At 39.3% G+C, this 20,881-nt stretch overlaps 1 protein-coding gene across 1 annotated transcript in view; it reads right to left on the bottom strand.

The window, feature by feature from the left end:
• Window positions 1-20,881, bottom strand: part of LOC140921861 (uncharacterized) — a 175,558-nt gene that overhangs the window by 144,511 nt on the left and 10,166 nt on the right. Inside the window, exons 8-11 of the mRNA XM_073371860.1 lie at window positions 11,410-11,720; window positions 9,406-9,553; window positions 7,848-8,102; window positions 7,050-7,241 (exon numbers count right to left, since the gene is read on the bottom strand). Coding sequence (XP_073227961.1) covers window positions 7,050-7,241; window positions 7,848-8,102; window positions 9,406-9,553; window positions 11,410-11,720 — 906 coding nt within the window. The remainder of the gene's footprint in view (window positions 1-7,049; window positions 7,242-7,847; window positions 8,103-9,405; window positions 9,554-11,409; window positions 11,721-20,881) is intronic.

Raw genomic sequence — 20,881 nt, forward strand, 5'->3', positions numbered from 1 at the left:
AAACAAGAAAAGTTGTCAGGGATTAAGCACTGAGTAAATCTTCAGCTTCAAATAATAATCTTCTCTGTTTGATCTGTCTACTGACATTATGTCCGACAAAAGGTAAGATTTCAACATTCATTAGTTAAAAGGTTGTGCGATTTTGTTTTACTTAAAAGTTAAAGACTTAAAGTCTACTTGAAAGTTTAAAGCTATAGATGTGAATGAATCTGCATTTCCTTTGAATATTTACAACGTTAGATAGTCACAGACAGTTACTGTACAAAAAGGTTCATTGCGGAGCTTCAGCTTACAGGCTGCCTTTGCTCCAGGCGGCCAAAACGAACTCTAGAAAACTAACCAGCCAAAAAAAAAAAAAATTCTATCGCGCGCTGATTTCAAGTAGGATTGTTTTATCACACGAACATGAGAATTATGGGAAATGATCGCAGGTAGTGGTGGTCCAGGTAGGGCCGGGGGGAGTTGGGGGGGGGGTGGTGATGGAAGATGTAAACAGCATTATAAACACATTATTTTTTAGGGTTAACCTCGGTGTAAAAACCTGTGAAGTTTTCTTTGTTTTCTAGTTATTATTTTCCTTGGCTCTATTGTGTTGACTTCTCAGTGGCTTCTTTGTATTCATTGCTTTACGTCACTCGTGAGTTTCACAGGTTTTTATACCGAGGATGAGCCCGATTTTATGTCTACTGCAGCTTGATGGAGGATTTGTGTATTCAAAATGCTATAACAAAGAAAAAACGTAAAGGAAACAAGCCCCAAATGTGAATGTCTGGGCAAAACTCCTGGAGGTCCCTTTAAGCAAATTCAGACAGATGTATGAATGCATGTTGAAAATTTACCTGTCCAGTTTCGTAACTAGTCCATGTTTTACCATCGTATCCGTAGCGGATTAAATAATTTGTCACCCAGTTGTCCCCTCGAGCATCTCCCTGAGTGGCCACGCCTGTGACTGTTACAATTTGTCCGAAATCAACCTGTAAGTACTGAGGTAGGGATGCTGAAGAGCTGCACCAACCGTCTGTACCATAAAGGCGACTATAAGAAGCTATATGACCACTACGTTCTGAGGATGCTGTAATTGTAAAATCGCTGGTCGGTTGAAATCGTTCATTCTTAAACGATTCAAAGCAACCTGTAAAAACATCAAGAAATATGGCATTTTTATTAAGAATTTTTATGTACTGTTTAAAAAAACGAGCAGTTTCAATTATCTAGCCGTGTCTTTATCGGGTATAAAGAGAGGGGCACCCAACGACGGTTTCCTCCTAAATGCATTGGAACACTTTTTAGGCTATCCAGAGTACTTTTAGATCTCTAGAAATGTATTCTAAGTAGCACTAAAAAGATTTATTTGTTCGGTAATCCTAGGGCAACTTAAGTCTTTTCAAAATTACAAGGGCTACGGTATATTTTTCCGAATATTTTAGCTGCAATTTAGAGTTTTATGAAAGTGACAATTTTTCTCTGCATTGCATTTTTGGTTCCAAAAATTTTAGGTTTCCTTTCTCTACTAAAAAAAGGCTTAACCTGGGGAGTGAAATGGAAAAAAATAAACTTCACAAAATCATAGGGAATTTATTAGATAGGCTTCAAAAATTGTACATGAACGAAACGGTCATCTAAAAAAATCTGGACAAGTTTTGCTTCTCCGAACAGATATTTCACAGAAAACATTCACTGGGTGCTCCTGTAATAATTAAAGACACTCATTAAACTTTTCAAATTTCTTTTGTTTTCTCTTTATGAATTATTACTGAGTTTTTTAACTCTTTTTGAAATTTTCATCCGTTCCATATTAGTTACAATGACAAAGAAGGAAACAAACGAGGAGGGACAAAATCAATATAGTGAATCCAATTATTAAAAGCACTCTTTTTCTAATTAAAAGTAAAGGAGAAAACTAAACAGAGAGGAAACAAGACAACGTGAAATAAGCATAGATGTACAAAGATTGGTCAGGCGGTAATTAGGAAGCCTAAGCAGCGACGACAACGGCAAAAAAGCAATAGTTTTGTCCCGTCCGTCCATTACGGAGATTTTTTCCTCCGTTTTCAAACAAATACGCAACCACACGTAGCATACTCGAATCGCAGTCACCCGTCCACACGAAAACGCTAAAATGATGAAAATACTATAGCTTTATTATTGAGCATGCGTTATGCTAGACGTATATGATGTATGACATCATCGTATTCCGAATTCGAAACCGTTTTCGTCCGTCCACACGTAAAAGAAAAGCCGACGTCTTCCAAAAATCTCTCCTCTGGAGACCGTTATTGAAACTTGGGTATGTACTAAGAGACCAACCTTGCTCAGATCCATACACCTCCACCCTTAATGCTTTGCTTCCTTGAAATGTAACTGGATAAAAACGAATAAGCTTGGCAGCAAGTGGCTCAGATAGTTCATTTCTTACAATGCTGTTCTTGTCATTATTTCCAGTAAATACCTAAAAGCAAATTTAAAAAAAATTAATAAAATGCTGATGAAAGACAAATTCGTGCGTTTAGGTGTGAACACCTCTAACCATCTAAATTTTTGTGTAGCAAGGGCGTGGTTGCATGGATGCGTGTTAACTCAGCTGAGAGACGCCATACTGAATTTCAGATGAAGGAGTGTTCTGCGCATGGATAGATGGAAAAACAACTGAGAATAAATAAAATTCTTAAAACTGCTTCGTGAGTTCCGTGTCAAGAGAGCGAAAATATTGAACTGTTCCGTGTCCGGTCAAATTCTTCAACCGGTCGAAAATTCGTCTGGTTCCTTTTTAACGTAGCCTAAGTCGAAGTGGCGGATCCAGATCTTCCAATATAGGGGAACACGGCCTCCAAAAAATTTTTTTTCGGCCCCCCGGGCCTCAGTTTGGTCTAAAAATAAGGGGGGCAGCCCCCCCCCCCCGGACCCCTCCCCTGGATCTGCTACTGAGTCTCACCCTATCCGCTCACGGTTAACAGGAGAAAAAAAACCATGAAAAAAACGATATTTCTGAGGATTGCAACTACATTGACGATGACTCCCGCCGGTAGAACAAAAGGCAAAGGATGTTAAAAGGAAAATCATGTCAGTTTCTTTCACATTTTACTACTTATTTCCCTAACGTTTCCTATGTAAACAGCAAGAGACCAAGGAAGGAAGGCTGTAGTAACGAGGGGAAAAAGAAAGCAAGGCAGGAGGCAGGAAGAAAAGAAGGAGGAAACTAAAGAAGGTGAAGACGGGAGAAGAGAGAGGAAAGCGAATGGAAGTGAGAGAAAGGAACGGAAGCAACTTCGGCATGTGAAATCCTGGTTCTTGAGGTTAAGAGGTAAACACAATCCTTTATTACTTAGTGTCTCCACGATTATAATTTCGCTATTACTTCACCTACAGCAAAAAAGGATGTACCTTTTCGGAACCACCCTCAGAGTAGAATGTCCTCCAGACATTATCCAGGGACGTCTTTATCTTGTATGTTTTTGTCCAAGAATTACCATCTGGATTTCCTTGTGTTGCTACTCCACAAACAAAGTAAAGAGATCCCAGATCGATCTGCAGGAAATCATTGTTGTCATCGTTTGTGGCAGGAATCCAGGCATTGGATCCTTTTAATCGGCCATCAGATGCACTGCTGCCGCTACCAAATGACGAAGCTGAAAACCTCTGATCAGAAATGACGTTACTATCCGACACTCCTACTGGATCAAATGCACAACCTAAGTTTAGGGGAAAAAAGGAGGAAAAAATATTTTCATGTTATCACTCTTAACGTAAAAGGTTAGACTCGCAGAACAAATTTATTGCCGCGATTTTGGGTTCCTTTCTGCTTTATTAGAAAAAAAAACATTAAGATTTAGGCAAATGTCAGGCCTGGGATAAAAAAGTAATGGCTTCCATATTGAACTAGGCCGAGTGCATCTACGTCTCGTTTGTAATCTCGTATGTAGTCTGTGTATTACGGTTACCATCTACAGCTCGTGATGCTACTCCAAAAGCTGTACGCGGACTGTGTAGTATTCTTTGTTAGGGCCACGTCTACAAAGAACTCTTGTTGCAAACTCATTGGCTAATAATTCACGAAGAGAACATTATGAACGAAGTTCTTGTTTTATGAGAGTTTCTGAAGTAGTGACATAGAATTGTCCTCATTTACAACAAACACTTCATAATTCAACCCGCTCGCGATTGGAAGAGAAAAACAACTCGAATTAACAAGGAGTTTTATAAAAATAACCATCACCATACCCACCATATATATACTTTATTTTTACACTGATCGTTTTGCCATCTCCGCCCGCAAATAGCAAGAGCTAGACTAGGCGGGCGGAGTGGAAAGGTTACAGCAGTCATAAATATTAAATTAAAAGAAGCTATGAACAAGATTCTATTGAAGTAAACTAAATAAAATATGCGGATAAATAAGCTAGAGTTACAAAATAGTCTTACAGAATGCAATAACAAGACAAATTTACTAAAGAACCTATCAATAATTAGTGTAATAAGTCGTGGCTACAGATTTTGCAATTTTTTGCAGCAGATTGGGCACTTCACTGACATAATCATCCTCCGTTTCCATTATCGAGAGCAACAAATCATGAAAATGTATTTTAAAAGCTCCCTTACAGAGCTGACGGAATTCGTTGGGTATTGCGCTCTAAAGTTGATTTTAATGTCCAGACGAAGAAAACCTGGTCTCATGCTTGTGATTTGAATTAGATTTAGCAAAGAAATCACAGCTGTTAGACGGAACATTCAAGCAGGAGACGTCAAACATTATAGAAGATACTTTTTCAGCATATAACATTTGTAAGGGTAGAATTTTTGAGGAAACAAATAAAGGCACTGCATGTGCTATGGGTTCAGAAAAATACATCAAACGAGGGACTCGTTTTTATAGCACGAGAATTTTTTGTAAATGGGTTTTGGCAGCTTGACCCCAAGCCACCAAACCGTATGTCAGATAAGGCAATATCAAAGATTGATAAATATTTAAAAGGGTAGGACGTGGTACGAAGTGTCTAAGACGGGCAAGAACACCAACAGTTCTGCTTACTTTTAATGCAACATTATTAATATGAAATTTCCATGCGGCTTAAATTGCTGTCCAACAGGACACCAAGATATTTAACATGGTCTTTACACTCAAGGGTAGTAGGAATTTGGGTACAGTTATCAATCATTTCAATATTAACGAATACTTCAACTTACGTTGATATGGACGAAAGATAACATAGTTTGACTTTTTAGCATTGAGCGTTAACTTATTTGCATTGAGCCAGTAGGAGACTTTGGGCCGTTCGCTATTGACGGTTTTCTCGGGAGATTTCAAATTAGTGGCAGCATACAGCAAGTTCGAGTCATCAGCAACGAGACAGAATGAGAATTTGGCTGAGGAGTTGTGAACATATTGTCGTTAATATAGATTAAGAATAACAGTGGATCAAGCACAGACTCCTGTGAGACACCACGAGCTCATACATTCGGTAGATAAGTTAAAACCTACTTCAGTTACTCATGAACGACCAAGAAGGTATGAGACAAACCGGTCATTGATAATTCCTCTGATGCCGTCAGGAAGCTAGATTAAATGGTCGACGGTATCAAAGGCCTTTTTTTTAAGTCTAAAAAGATCCCGCAAGTGAAAAATTTTTGGTCCGTATTGTTTTGAATGACATTAACACTATCAATTATGGCATGTTGCGTGGAATGTTTTTTCGCGGAAGCCATAATGTGACTTAAATAGAATACCGTTTTAACCACGAAAGGATTTGAGGCGGTGGTACTTTAATTTTTCAAATATCCGATTGAAAATAGACAGTAATGATATCGAACGACAATTACCTGGCTCAGGCCTATCGTCATTTTGGTACACAGGAACAACTTTCGCTTTTTTCAGTTTGGATGGGAAGACGCCGTTTTGCACAGATTTGGTCATAATGATGGAGCGAAGGCCCGAAATAACGCATCTAGCGTCAGTTAAAATACGGATAGGACAAGAGTAGAGACGGTAAGTTTTATTTTTGGGGATCAAAAGTATCTCACGCTCAATCTCCGCTGGAGAAACTGGATCAAAAAAGAAAGAGCTTGGATTATAATAAGGGGACTAGTATTCGGTTAAATTGCGAGGTTTTCACCGACGCAAGAAAAGTAGTTATTGAAGATGTTAGAAATCTCAAGAGGATCATTAGAGAGTTTACAAGCTCAATAAATACTCGCTTCAGATCGACCGCTGGTTTTTCATAAACAGTGACGCAAGGTTGTTCAGTTTACTTTATCCACTGTTGTGGAATGAGCGTCGTATGAATTTAAACCAAAGCTAATACTCCCACCAATAACGGCGCCGACAAACCAGCTAATGAACCAATCAGCTGAACTTAAAGTAAAACCATGTTGAGTCGAAACCAAAAAAGCGCGCAAACGCTGAGCGCCGAAGGACGTCACTCCTGATCAGCGGCGGAAAAAACAGTTTTTCTTGGTGTTGCAAAACATATATTGTAGGTTAGCTATAATCTTGTTGTGGTTTGAGTATTGTCAGTGTCTTTTCAGCCTTCTGTATTATGTCATTTGGTGATTGCTGACACACGTCCGCAACTCACCAAGAAACTAGCGGCAAAAGGGGCGCGAATTTCCTCATACTTAATCAAGTGATATTCACTGAATACTGCCTCAGATACAATACAGTATACACAAAAGACGCCCCTTTTAATATTTCTCAGGGTTTTCTGATTATCATGGACAATATTAAGACTGAATTGATGTAAAATGACGGAAAAATACAATGCATCTTAGTAAACTTCATTTTTGGGGGGGTTTACACCGTTCAAACTGTTGTTAACAACTGAATTCCCTTGGTAAGAAGGATTTATCACAAACTGTATCAAATTAGGCAAACACCACAAAAGAAAAATGAACAGATTGATTAAAGAAATACAGAAACTTTTTATATGTAAACAATACAAAACGATTTTTAAAACAGATTACTTGTTTAGTAAAAGGCAAAAAAGCCCAAAAGATACACACACAAGCATCATGCATATACCTACAAAATAAACAGGAGGAAAGAAAAGCGCTCTTACTTTCTGTTTTAAGATAGGAATAAACTTCAACCTCGCAGAGCGTCAAAAACTCATTACGGCCAGGCAATCTGATGTACAAATATCTGCCATATGCTTTGGGACTACAGGAATATGTCTTGGAACCTCCTTGTGGGATTTGTATGTTATTTGCACAAAGATGGTTGTTTGCTCCTCCATTTGTCGTGTCATTTCCTTGCAAAACGAATAAAAGATAATATGAGGTAACATTAACTGCAGTATTTGAAAACAATTCATGTACAATAATAGCTTAAAACGTAACAAAGAAACGATCTTGGCACTCGCTTCAAGATCAGGGGAGTGCTGCAATCTCACTTGCAAAACCTTTACATTGATATATAGAGTGTTTTCACTCACGTGGCCAGTATATATGCAAATTTACTGGAACAAAAGAAAGCGTTTGCATAAGAAAAGAGTTCAACTCCCAGAGGATTGGTTTGGGACACTAACATGGCCGCCATTTCATTGTTTTGGGACACCAATATGGCCGCCGTGACGTCATGTGAAAACACTCTATATATCGGCTCACTCAAATAGAATCTGTGGAAATTTGACTTTCCATGAATGTAACTATGTAGGAAGAAAATGATATTGATACTAAATACATGTACACTTTTACAAAAGACAGAGATCACTTTCACATAATTTTCTTCTAAGAAATCTTAACTTAAAAGCCAATGGAAAAGTAATCTCATATTACACTGTAATTGAAATATTTCAAAATGAACAAGGAACAAATTTGAACAACTAGGTAAAGCATCTCCCACAATGACTACCTACCCACTCTTATCTCAGCTCCGTTTAACCTGTCCCCACAGCAGTCTCCTCTGTTGACTATATTCACTTCAGCTACAGGCTCTACTCGCCCCAGGTCTACTCGCCACCAAGCATTGTTCTCTCGGAGAGTGTGTGTACATTTGTCCTCACGACTATCCCTATCTCCATCCACTGCGTTGCTAGCAGAGAAGGATTTCCCTGCTTGAGTGTATGAACTTGACTCACTTGTATTCTTGAAAAGGGCAATATTACTCGGAACTGAAAACCAAAACAAATAATAAAAATTACAGATAAATGCAGCAGGGTTGCAGGGTTGTGCTCTTGGCCTTAGCTCCTGGAGACCACTCCAGGGTCCTTACTTTCATTCTTGGGCAATTAGAAAATCTCAGCTTCTGTATGGAAATCATGTGTTGGGAACCCTGGATTTCACAGCTACAGATCATTGGGCTCCTTAGAATTTTTCTTAGAGCACAGCCTTAAACAGAGGAAAATCAGGTATGGAAGGCCTTTCTGAATCAACTTGTTAATGTTCAAAGTACATGCATGTACAGCTGTACATATAGTGTGTCTGCAGTGCAGTAAAAAAAAATCGTAATCGTAATCAGTGATTGGTGCGTTTCGATCCGTCTATTGTCACAGTTAAACAGTCGTCTATTGTTAGTCAAATTGTCAGTTCTCCAGTTGTTCTCTCGTAGTTAGTTTTGATTGATCTCGTCAATAAGTCGTTTGTACGGCCCTGGTAACTGTTGGCTACGATTCAGTGGCGTTTGTTCTAAGTTAGTAAACCAGCTTTCTAAAGTAAGACGTTGATAGTAGTTTGTAGAATACGCACCAATCACTGATTACGAGTCTTCTAGCCAATAACATCACGGCTTAACTGACAGACGACCAATAACATCGCGACATAATTGGCCAATCAGATCAATAACCAGAGTATAATACCATCAACTGACGTGATACACCTCACTTTGACTCTGAAGATGACTACCGCACAGGTTGTCGAAACGTCAGTCACTGTCAACAACAACAGTCCTATTCACGACTACGTTCACCCGGACAATCAAACTCAACCTTTTGAACTGACTCCTGGGTTCAAACCTTTCACAAAGAAGATTATATTCCACTAATAATGACTTTTTTGGATAATTCATGGCATTTACTGCACAACTTTGTGACCTTTTGTCTTTTTTCTGCCATTCGTAAACAATAGCTAAAAGAATACAATGACTACTTTGATAAATCCCTGTTTGTTGACTAGGTTCCAGAGACAAATCTACATAATGATGATCAATATGGAATCTTAGCGGTGAAATTGAAGACCTCTTTCCTGCAAAATGTCGTTAGTGGCAAGGAGCAAGGGGAAAGGCATATACAGTGAATTACTTGCAAAGACTGTATTTTAACAAGATTTTTCAAAAAGAAAGAACAAGATAATGGTTCAAGAGCTAATGTTGTCGCAAAAAAGAAAAAAAGATCATATCAATGATGTGAAGGAAGGTTCCACAACTGGGTAAAAAACTGTATTCCTTGAAAACTGAACAATTTCTGCAAGATATCAAACCTCTGCTCCTTGGTATGCCGAAGACTTCTACTCGTAAACAAGCTCCACCTTGTGAAGACCCAACAACAAAACGCAAGTATCTGGCAACAAATGCACTGAACAAGATCTGTTTTTCTACTGAGTTCTGATCAAAGTTTCCATTGAAGGTCTGGGAAACAAATCAAAAACAAAAAAACAAAAAGGCTTATCATTTAGGAGGTAATTCTTAAATAAAGATAGTGTTCAGTTTATTAAACCCAGGGCTGTCACTAAGTTGCAAGATATATGCAAATTATAGGTAAGGGTTTGAAAAGCTAGGAAATTCTATTGGTTCGGTTTGCTTTCCTTTTTTTCCTATGAAAGTAGCCAGGGGTCATACTGGTAGTAGGACAATAAATATAGCTAGGAAATTGCTGGTCACTGGCCATTAAGTAACTTTCCTGTGAACCCAGTGGGGTATCACCCCCTCACTCCCCACTTCTCCCTTCTGTATTTAATTATCTTTACCACATGGCATTACTCCCTTAGATAACAAACTTTGCTCCTTAATTTACAGCTGTACATGCTTATCATTCTTCCACCGCAATATATAGGTGCAACTCATTAACTTCTGAAGGTAACCTTTGAACAGAGTTATGAGCGAGTAGCATTCCACTCACAGGGGAGAAGCAATTTATACTCCTACATGTAGGTGCTTCATGCAGCAGAAAATGGGTTAAGTTCTGGGAGTTTGAGTACCCCAACCCCCCCCCCCCCCCCCCTCATCCCCCATGCCCCACGTTATCCCCACCCCAATTCTTTCATCTTGCCCTTCTTAAAAACACCTAAACACCGATAACAGTGGATACCAAAACTCTACTGTACAATGAAAGGGTGCCTAATTTATGACTCAGTTACCTAGGGTTGTTTTAATACTTTAAGAAAGCAGACAAAAGCACACACAACAGCTGAAATTGTTTCTGAGTAGTGTCCTGAAAGAAGTGACAACAGCCACATGCCTTCCTACCTCCTCCTGCTCCCTTCCCCCAACTCCCTGCCCTACCCTAGATAAGTTAACATAAACATTTGACCTACACGTGGTGATATTCTGCATCAGGACTATCAAGGAAACCAGATGAAATATTGATATTAATTTATCTCTATGAAGCTCAGAACCCCCCGTGGTTTGACAAGGGGCAGGGGGGACTTAGTTAATTTACTTTATGAATATGAAAGCTAAAAGTTATACAGCAACTTTTTCAAGTGACAATCACTTTTCCATTGCTTTAAACCACTTTTGTGGGTAAATCTTCTTGGAATGACAGAAAGCTGTGTACTAATCAGTATTAATAGCAAAAATTCAATACCCGGACCAAAATTTTGCCTTAAGTCCTTTAACCAGATAATTTCAAATGGTGCTCAACAAAATGATCCTCAGCAACATTCAAAGACCCAGTCTGGTGGCAAGTTAAATGGGATAAAATATTTTCATTTCTTGCCAACTGAAACTATTGCTCAGAAAACGCTGTTGATACTGTGTGTACATTTAATTTGCATCCTGCTTGTAAATCTCACAGTTCCCCACCTTCACAGCTCAAGAAAAATCCAGACCCCAAATCACTCTTTTTTTATACACACAAGCATTGTACATGTATTTAAGGATCACTTTTATACCTGTATTACACAGGCTTCCTTTTATCAGTGTCCCATGGACCTACTGCAGGTATATGTACATGGACCTCAGAAATGAAGCTCCTAACATTTTTTTCATATTAAAATGAACTGAAACTCTTGCTCTCAAGTTGCAGAGGGCACCTTCCTTATAAATGATGTTCAATCAACACCACTAGAACTGCATGAGGTGTAACTTAGGACGATTATCATTGGTTAAAACTGGCAAGCAAGTAGGGTGGTAGGAAGATATACAATACATATAATCATTTGCAAAAAAAAAACTCTCCAAAAAAGCATTTTTCCTTTTTAAAGTGATGAGTGATGAGTCAGCCAGCCAGGCCTTTAATATATACACCCTTAAACTTCAACTACCTTAACTTGTCCATTTTCCTCATAGCCTGTCCAAGTTGTCCCATCTGTAGATGACTGTAGGGTGTAAGACTTCACCCACTGACTCCCCTGGGAATTCCCCTGAGTGGATACAGCACAGATGATATAAGGAATCCGTAAGTCAATCTGTAGATATGGACTGCTGTCACTTGTGGATGCACACCATGATGATCCCGCTACAAAGTTCAGTCGGCCATTCTTTGCTGGTGTGTTGGCGTTCAGTTCAGAGGAAGCATTTAACTGATTGTCGAGAATGTACCAGCTCACCCCCACATCAACCTGTTCACATGATGCTAAACAAACAAGGATGAAACGTAGATAAATAAAAACATTCCTTCTTTTGCTAGTTTTTCTCACCAGTTTTCCTATTATATATAGCCCTCAACTCATTTTTATTTTGGAAGAAAACAAAACTACTTATTTCATCTAATTAAACAACTGCGGGAAAATGAGCTAGCTAATCACACTCTAGCAAATGCACATGTCACACCAGGTAAATGTTTATTATATTATCTATGTTTTCTTTTGAAAACAATCATTAATTAATAATATATTAGAAATAAATCGGCTGAAATATCCCAGGAATACAATGAACTGGATTAATTGCACCTATAAGACAGTGTAACCAGCTGGACACTTAATGTTCAAGTCCAAGTCAATAACAGATCAGTCTCCCTTATACATGTCGTAAGGAGTTAAGATCATAAAATCATCATCATTGTCGTCGTCGTTCTCGTCATTGCCGTCGTCAGTCAGAAGCGGATAAGATCATTCATTGCTATGGTCTTGGGCAATAAAAAAACCACTGAAATCAACCGGGAAGGGGCTAAACAACTCATTCCATTTTAGCGATCTACTCATTCCAAAACAAGTAATATGTCATCAGATTATTTCCTCAATGGTTTCATTATTCCATAGAAAAAAATTGTGTTATTCTTATTCCACTATTTCTCTTTAGCCCACAAAACGTTCATCTATACAAACAGGGTGTCCAATAATTCAAGAACGTTACTTTTAAAAAAGAGTCACAAGTTAGCCATTACAAAATAATGAGAATTGTTTGAACCTTTCCCAAGGGAGGAGCCTTCCAGATAGGGTATTTCCGAGTTCCAAAAACCCTCACCCTCACTTTGAAAATGAGGGTATTAAAAGTGCAAAACCTTTGTTGTGATACTAAGTTTCATTTTCTTACGAACAAAAAATCATTTTCATATCAATAGCTTAATTTGCACTCAGCCTCGCTTCAAAACAGAGGTTTCATGCAACTCGGGATTATTATGCAGGGTGCAAAAGAAAATCATTTTTACAGCTTGCCATTTGGGCAAGCTGAAGCTAGCATTCACTAGCCCAGACGTCATTTCAACTAGCCCCCAAAACGTTTTGACTAGCAGACTTGATTTCACAGTCCTTCTGTTATTCGAATTCCTCAAAAAACATCACTTGCTCGTCGGGCAGGTTAAAAACAGAATTCACTAGCCCATTAGCAAAATCCAATAGCCCCATGCTATCGGACACTACTTTCTTTGCACGCTGTATTAGTCTATTTTTCGGCACACAGCTCAGCATTTTAAAGCAGTGATAAAGAATGTAAATATTCATATGTTCTGCCATTAAGTATGCTAAGACAAACACCATTATTTTGTACCTGAATAAAACTCAGGGTTCCTTTCATTTTTAAGGCACATACAGTGATGTATTGGAAGTGGGCCAAGTATTCTGAAATTCACTATTAGCTATTTAATTACAGGTGACTTTGACAGGTTCCTTGTGTAGGTACAGAGGCACAAGACTTTCTAAAAGTCATTTATTTTTTTCCTAGTTGGTTCAGTGCCATTTTTTAAAACGACTTTTCACACCTTTTGGTGCAAAATTCACTAGTCGAAAATACTACTGGTGAGGTCATGACAATTGACCAACAGGAGAGTGAGTAATATTTCACGCCGCTCTCGACACAGCATGATGACAATCATTCTTTTCCCACGTGAATTTATAATATGACCCAAATCCATTCTGGCGAGACTTCGTCGCTCGCTCAGTCGCTGCGCGACTTCATACGGTACTTTGAAGTTCGCTTCACTCACTTTGAAGAAATTGTGGGTGAGTTTCTTTCGGCAAATACAAATCCGAAATTAGATTTTTAGCCTTGGTAACCTTTCGCAAACGCGTGCATATGCATGACAGCCTCTCAAGAAATGACGTGTTTTTTTACTGTTTGACAAGTCATGCGTGCAGAATTTTGTGGTGGCGGTTCGAATAGCGATGATGGAACATAAACAGGGGCGTCGATAAAACCCGGGGCATGCCGGAACATCCCGGAACATGAAAAAATAAAAGTAATTTTCATGAAAAAAAAAAAATTAAATAAAATGATAATAATATCATAGTTTTTGTAAAAATTAATAATAACAAAATAACATAAAATAACAAAAAAAAAAAAAGAAAAAGAAAGAAATGATTAAGAAAAAGAAACTTATCTCCGAGTATGAGAAAACAATTCTCGGTTTTCACTCACGTGAGAAAACAGAAATAAAAATGGAAACCTTTTAATACAGAAAGTCTAGAATCTCGGAAATAAAAGAAGATAAATATACAAAAAGCCTTGCCAAGAATCAGGTCTATGCAATTGTTCATATGCGAGATATTCGGAAAAACGTTTTATCCAAATTTATAAAGCTTTGTATGGAGACGCCATGTTTGTGTCCCTTTCAGGGGCACAAATATGGCCGCCGGAAACCAACAGAAACATCTGTTTTTGAGTTTTCTACTTATTCGTGAATTCTTCGCTTGAGGAACTCATAAAGATTAAAGTAATATTCATTCTAAGACAAGGAATGTTTAGATAGTAAAACCTCCATAAATCCGTAATGTTTTTAACCCAGATAAGAGCTTTCCCGGCCTCCAGCTAAATGCCGCGTCACGTAAAAGCCTGGAAATTCAAGCGTCCTTTTGAACCGAATATTTTTTTGTATAAAGGTTTTAAGGTGCTCTAGTATCACATGAAAGTAGAAAATCAGAAACAGCGATAGTTTCTTAGTTTGAATTTGGTGACGTCATGTGAAAACCAAGATATGAGGGTCTATGCAAGTGACAGTAATGAGTAAAGGCTTGTTTCTAAATTCAAAATATATTAAAATGGGTCGCGAGGAGGGTGGTTTTCAAGCTTTACTCACACAGCTACCTCTTGTAATTGTTTGCCACGAGTTAATCATTTGGCGGTTAACCATTTACGGTTCTGCAATTGTCTGAAAAGTCGATGCAGTATGTCATGTCAAGCTAAGTCGGTAATTAAGTAACTCATGTCAAGCCAACAAATAGTTATATATAATCGACATGTGCTTACTTGAGGTGTTTTGCTTTCTTGAGGTTGACATGAATTACTTACAGACTAGGCTCTGTGAACTTAAGAATAGCTAGCGGACTCCTGCCTTTCAATTTTAGTTGACAATACTCACATTCGCAGTAGTTTCTATACTGTTTACAATCAGCGTGATATTACAGACGTCTCCTCGAGTCGCAAGAGGAGTTTGCGACTCGTGGAGACGGCTGAACTTCAAGCTAGTTTACAGTCCCCTCTTTTTTCCCGCCTGGTTGAGGATGGCGATCTCCGCAGTGATTTAATTTGGGCATCCCGTGTGACGTTGCATTTTTTTCCACTCTGTGTGCTGAAACGCTGTTCCCCCCACCCCCTATATTTCGAGCCCAAGCCTAATTTATCGAAGACACTTAAAGGTTTGCTTATGCGACTTGTTATATTTGAAAACACCATTTTTCAATTAAATTCACTGAATATTGCAGTATTCGTTTGACACGTGTCCGGGTTAAAGGTGAATAGAAAGGAAAGGAGCCGTCCGTCTTTGTTTGTTTGTTTTTTTGTTCCACCTTGCTAAATATATCATCATCTCGGAGCATTTGGTTCCGTCGTGTCAGTGTCCTGTCTGGGGTCTGAAAAGGGCATAGGAAGTCTGTGTGGATCTGCATGATCACGGGAGTCACAACAGCCCCTCCCATAAAAGATGTAGTTCCACACACACACGTTAGCAAACCATTCGAATTAGCACCAACTTCACTCTCACCAGTTAAGTCGTCAGAGGATACCCAAATCACTTTGACAGCGAGGATCGCAGTCTTCAACTTGGCGGAGGAAAATAGGGGGCTGTGATCTAGCTTGAATTTCATTTATCTCCTCGAGTCCCAAACTTCACTTGCGACTCGGGAGACGGATAAAATTCAGGCTAACTGATAACAGTTAGAAATTACCGCTGCGCTACCACTGCCACTGCAACTGATTCACGGCGAATGTGAATCTTATCTACTAAACTCCAAAGCGACGAGCCCCTAAGCTCTTCTTACGGTCGCAAAGCCGTAAATGAATAACCGTTAAACCGCATGGCAAACATTTACAAGGGGTGGCTGTGTGAGAAAAGCTTGAAAAACCCCCCTCCTCGCGACCCATTTTAACATATTTTGAATTTAGAAGCAAACCTTCACTCATTACTGTCATTTCCATAGACCCTTGCCCCACAAATTATTTGCGACAAAATATTGTTTTCGCATACCCGGAGATGATACGAGTCTCTTTTTCTTTATTTCTTTCTCTTTCGGTTTTTTGTTATTTTACGTTATTATTAATTTTTAAAAATTATTTTATTATTATTATTATTAATTTTTTTTTTCATGAAAATTATTTTTATTTTTCATGTTCCGGGATGTTCCGGAATGTTCCGTGTTCCGGGTTTTATCGACGCCCCATAAACAGATCAAGAAAGAAGCACGCTAAAGTTGAAAAGTATCTAAAAGTTGTCGTTTCAGTTTGATCCAGTTTCGTAGCTCGGATTTCTTATGTAACACGAACGAGTGCCTATCGCGTCTACAAGCGAGTTTGTAGAAAGAGAACAGTTCATTTGTCCCTTTTAATTATTTGCGTTTTTAAGCCACCTTTAGCGAGGACAAATAGTTAGCACATGGATGTTTTACGGTACCAGGAACAACCTTCCAGTGTTTTCAGATGTTTTACGGCAAATGGCAGCAACTAGGAAACTCTTGGGGAATACTTCAACTGGAAATACGGCTGGCATGTGACTTATTTCAGATCCCCTGTGAATGGAACAGCGTAGACCACCGATCCGTTAAATTAATCTGGATTTGGATTCTTCGCATTTCAAATCCAAATGAATCCTTTTTCAAAAAAGATTTATCAGATCAAATTTGCCGAAAGGAAAGCGAAATCCGTTTTTGGATCCACTGAAGCAAGTCTACAGAGGCACAGATTACGTAAGACAATAGAAACAATGCAACCAAACAATAAAGCCCCCATGGGACTACTCAATTGTTTGGTCCCTTTGTTTCTTTTGTGTTGACGGTACTTAAAGAAAGACCATTTTGATATTGATCAGACTTGCTCACACAATGGGTAAAATAAATGAAGAGACAAACGACTAATTCATCTATTGATAATATGGTCCCCAATGGGAATCATTAATTATTTATTCACAGTATCATTTATTTATTAAGTCACTTTACTCGATATCCAAAGTTAATGTCATCCACGGCTTTGAAGATTTTGAACATTTTTGATATTTGATTAAGCTGATTTGCACGAGTGTGGTTTCAGTTTACATTTCTATTTTCTTGCAACTTTAATTATCTGAGCTGAAGTAGCTGAGGAGAGCAAAGGAATAGCATAAAAGACAAATCATTTGTCATCTTTTCCACAGATGCATTGTTCAAATGCATTATAAGATTATAAGATAAAAAGAAAAAGGAATTTCAAGACAAGACAAGACATACAAATAGTAAATGACTCCACGATGCTAAATCAGCCGAAGACAACTACGTCAATTACCCGGAAAAGAAAGTGTAGAATAACTTATTTACCGCTAAATTGCAAACGAAGGTACCTATACTTTGCCATATCATATAGTTTGGTAGAACTGAAACTAACCTGTAGAGAAATGAACGAGCAAAAGGCCAAAAAACACCCGGAAACAAAGAATCACTGTAAACGACACGTCTTCCGCCATTGCTTGCATCGCAGACGTTGTGCAGAAAGTGAGGGCAATTTTGTGACGTATAATAATAATAAATAATAATTGTATTCAACTTTAAAATTACGTACATAATTTACAGAAAACTTGAAGTAAGAATTAAGCACTGTACAACATTAAGAATTGTATAAATCATAAAAATACAATCAGTGTGTCAATAACGATTTCCCAAATACATTCCTTGCGGCTCAGATGCGATCAATAACTCTTGCAGGCAGTCCAGTGTTTTAAATTAAGTCATTACAAAAGAGAATTATCGGTCTCTTATATTAAAAAGAAACAAGTTAAAATGAAATAAAATCTTGTATTCCTAAATTCTTAATTCTTTAAAAAGTTCCTAAAAAAAGACTAATTGGGGCAGGTTCTAATATCTTCGATCTGTAGATCTGAGTCAACAAAGTCTAGCCGTCTTCTTCTGGATCTTGAGCCTCTCAAGAATAGTATCGCAGAGCGTAGGATGGCGAAAGATACTTTAGCTCTTATGTAGGAAATTTCGCTTGAATAACTTTCTCCGTTCTTATTTGCGATCAGCTCGGCAAGTCTACTGTGGTACTTTAAACACTCATCCGCTATTCCACCTGTGGTCGTAAAAAATAGGGATCGAGAGTGAACTTTCCCTGTTCGTTCGATCTCCATTACTCTTTCCGCATACTGCCTCTTCTTCTCTTTCTCATGCTTCTGGTAGATCTTCTTACGAGTCAAGTCTCTGTAAGAGTCTGCATTAGGGTGACACACGCGAACGTCAAAGAATTAGGATCTCTGTCTCTCACAAAAACCACGAGCATGAATATCCAAACGGGCGTTAGGGTTTTTTTAGCGCCATGATTTAATGTCTCCCCAGTGACCTCCTGAAGGACTGGCTCTACTTCCAGATCATTACAGACCATCCTTAGCATCTCTGCTTCCAAGTCGCGCAGTTCGTTATGGCGCTGGATAATGAACCCGCCGCGCTAACACACCATTACGTGATACACGCTAAATTGAACACCTCATGCGCAGATCATAGGCGTGTCCGTTATTTCCCAGTCGTACCGTAACTTGATCGCATCTCTAAATTCCTTCTTCAGATTGTAATCCAGCTCTTTGAGGGGAATCGCGGTCAACCAATTTGATGATCCCTTCTCTGTAGCTAACTCAACAGCTTTCTTAACTTTTGTCGGCAGGGAGTTCTTCACCTGCTCCAGCCTCTCACTTAGACAGTCGTGTTTTTATTTTCGTGTGCTCAGTTGCAGTGTTCGAATTTCTGAGGCATCTGGAGGCTGGTGCTCTTGCTCAGCAATTTGCCTCACGAGCGGATTAGTAATTTTGATTGAAGCGTCGTATTCAGAAGATGAGGTCATTACAGAATCTGTAAATCCAAGGCCTCCCATGCGCACAGGGAGACCAAGGAGGTCGCGCTCTACTCTCAGTGACAGCTGGTATAAGAACCTCATTAATCGCGCGCTCGAGTGGCCATAGTAATTCTGCAATATCCGGTCATGTTCTTAAGAAATATGTCCAACGGTGCCGCAGACCAAAAGTGAAGGCTGCATAGCAAGCTTGAGGCTGTGATGTGGCGACTCTGCGAGTTTAGTAACTTCTTTGACTCATTCGTCTACTTTCTCCCCAACATATTCTTCAAGAAACGATTTAAATCCTAGAGCTGCGCATAAGTACTTCTGGCCCTCTATGGTGACGTTAATAGCAGTGTCTCTAAACACCCCCCTGGCAGCTTGTTCTCGTTCCGGTTTGATGATCAACCAACAGTTCTTAGTATTAGGGAAGTAACCCAGCGGAGGGGCACTCTCTGATAGTTCATCCCCCCATTTCCTCAAGGTCTCGCAATTGACCACTTCTGGTTGCGTCATGAGCAAACCAACACTGCTTTGCTGCGCTTGTGACGTGCAGTCGCGTTATAAGTGGTTGAAGACTTATGGCGTATAGGCTCATGGACAAAGTGTCACTCTGTGTGGTGCCCTCTGCTGATCTTAGTTCTTCACCGCCTGTAATGAAAAGACGCGCAGGTTGTCTGTAGGTGTTTATCACGTAGGTAGCCAAGGTCGAACACAGAGCTCGGATATTATGTAGTGCTGCAGTTCTGTTCAAGGGGTTAAAGGCGTTTGATGCATCTATTCACAGAACAGCATCTGTTTCATCCGCGTCGAAGATACTGCGCATTGCATGAATTGCAGCTTCACTTCCGCATTTTGTGACGTCATTTGTTCCCATCCGAGATTTCGCAAAGCACGTCACACTTCAGGCTTTTGGATATTCCGCGCTTTTTGGAAAAAAAAATTCCTAAAGAGCTAAAAGGAAAAATACTTCCTGGCACAACAGTCTAGAAGATGAAGATAGCAGTCAATTTTGGAAACTTTTGGAATTTCATGAACCAAATTAAATGTAACTCGTCATCTGGCATCTGCCTTGGCGATCGTTACCAACCGTCAAACCAAACGCTTCAAAGGACTCCTAAAATAGATACACATGATAGGTTCTGTCGTTAATTTTTAGAATGTGTCTCTACACTCTTTGATCTACTGAATGAGAGCTAATGAGAATTACATGTCCCATTTACCTTTCCCTTTGTCGTGTGTGGCAGAAAACAAAATAAATATTCACAGTCATGTAATATTCATTAACCGGTGCGATGACGTATTAGCCATTATATAAACCTGAATAATATATGCAAAGTTGTCAGTTCGCAAAGAGTGTCATTGAAGGCGGGTCAGGGAAGCTCTCCGCAGCACCGTCTGCCGTCGTTTCGTCGGCAGAGTTGCAGTACAGTCGCAGCAGGCCGTGCTCCCTTTGCTTCCGTAACCACCGCGGGATGTTGACGATGGTTTTCAGTCGTGCGCGTCCACGAGTGTGGCTCTCCTGGAGCTCGCAAATTCTGTTGCGCCACGTGCTCGACCTTCGAACTCCACTTCTACGCCAAGGAGACGTGACGGATTCCTTGCTTCCTTCTGTTCCGTACATTCATTTTGCGCTAGTTGTGAGCTGTTCTGGTCGTATGTATTACTTACTACAGCTGGGGTGAGTTGTTGTTTGTATTATTCCGTTTCGGTAGGTCGGCATTCTGTGTTTCGCCCGTGTTTCTTCGTAGTCGGCGTGAGAATTTATAACTACTTTCCTGGTAAAACCTGCTTCATGTTCATTCACTTTCGCGTTATTTTTTCACCTACGTTACCAGTCCGCCGGGGGACTTATAGTTTGGCGAACCTTCTTTAATTTCTCCAAAATGATGTATTGTTTAGCATTTAGTGGGGGTAGAGACTTTGTGTCTTTATTATCCTTTTCCTTTGTGGATATTGTGGCCTGCCGGCTTGGGGTGTCTGGCAAGTAAAATCCAAAACCTAATGGGATCTTCATCAACCCGGTTTGTGAAGCGACGTTTATCCTTGTGATCCCGATTATGAAAGGATAAGTATCTT

This window comes from Porites lutea, chromosome 12 (genome assembly GCF_958299795.1).
Source record: "Porites lutea chromosome 12, jaPorLute2.1, whole genome shotgun sequence".
In the NCBI taxonomy this organism is placed as follows: domain Eukaryota; kingdom Metazoa; phylum Cnidaria; class Anthozoa; order Scleractinia; family Poritidae; genus Porites; species Porites lutea.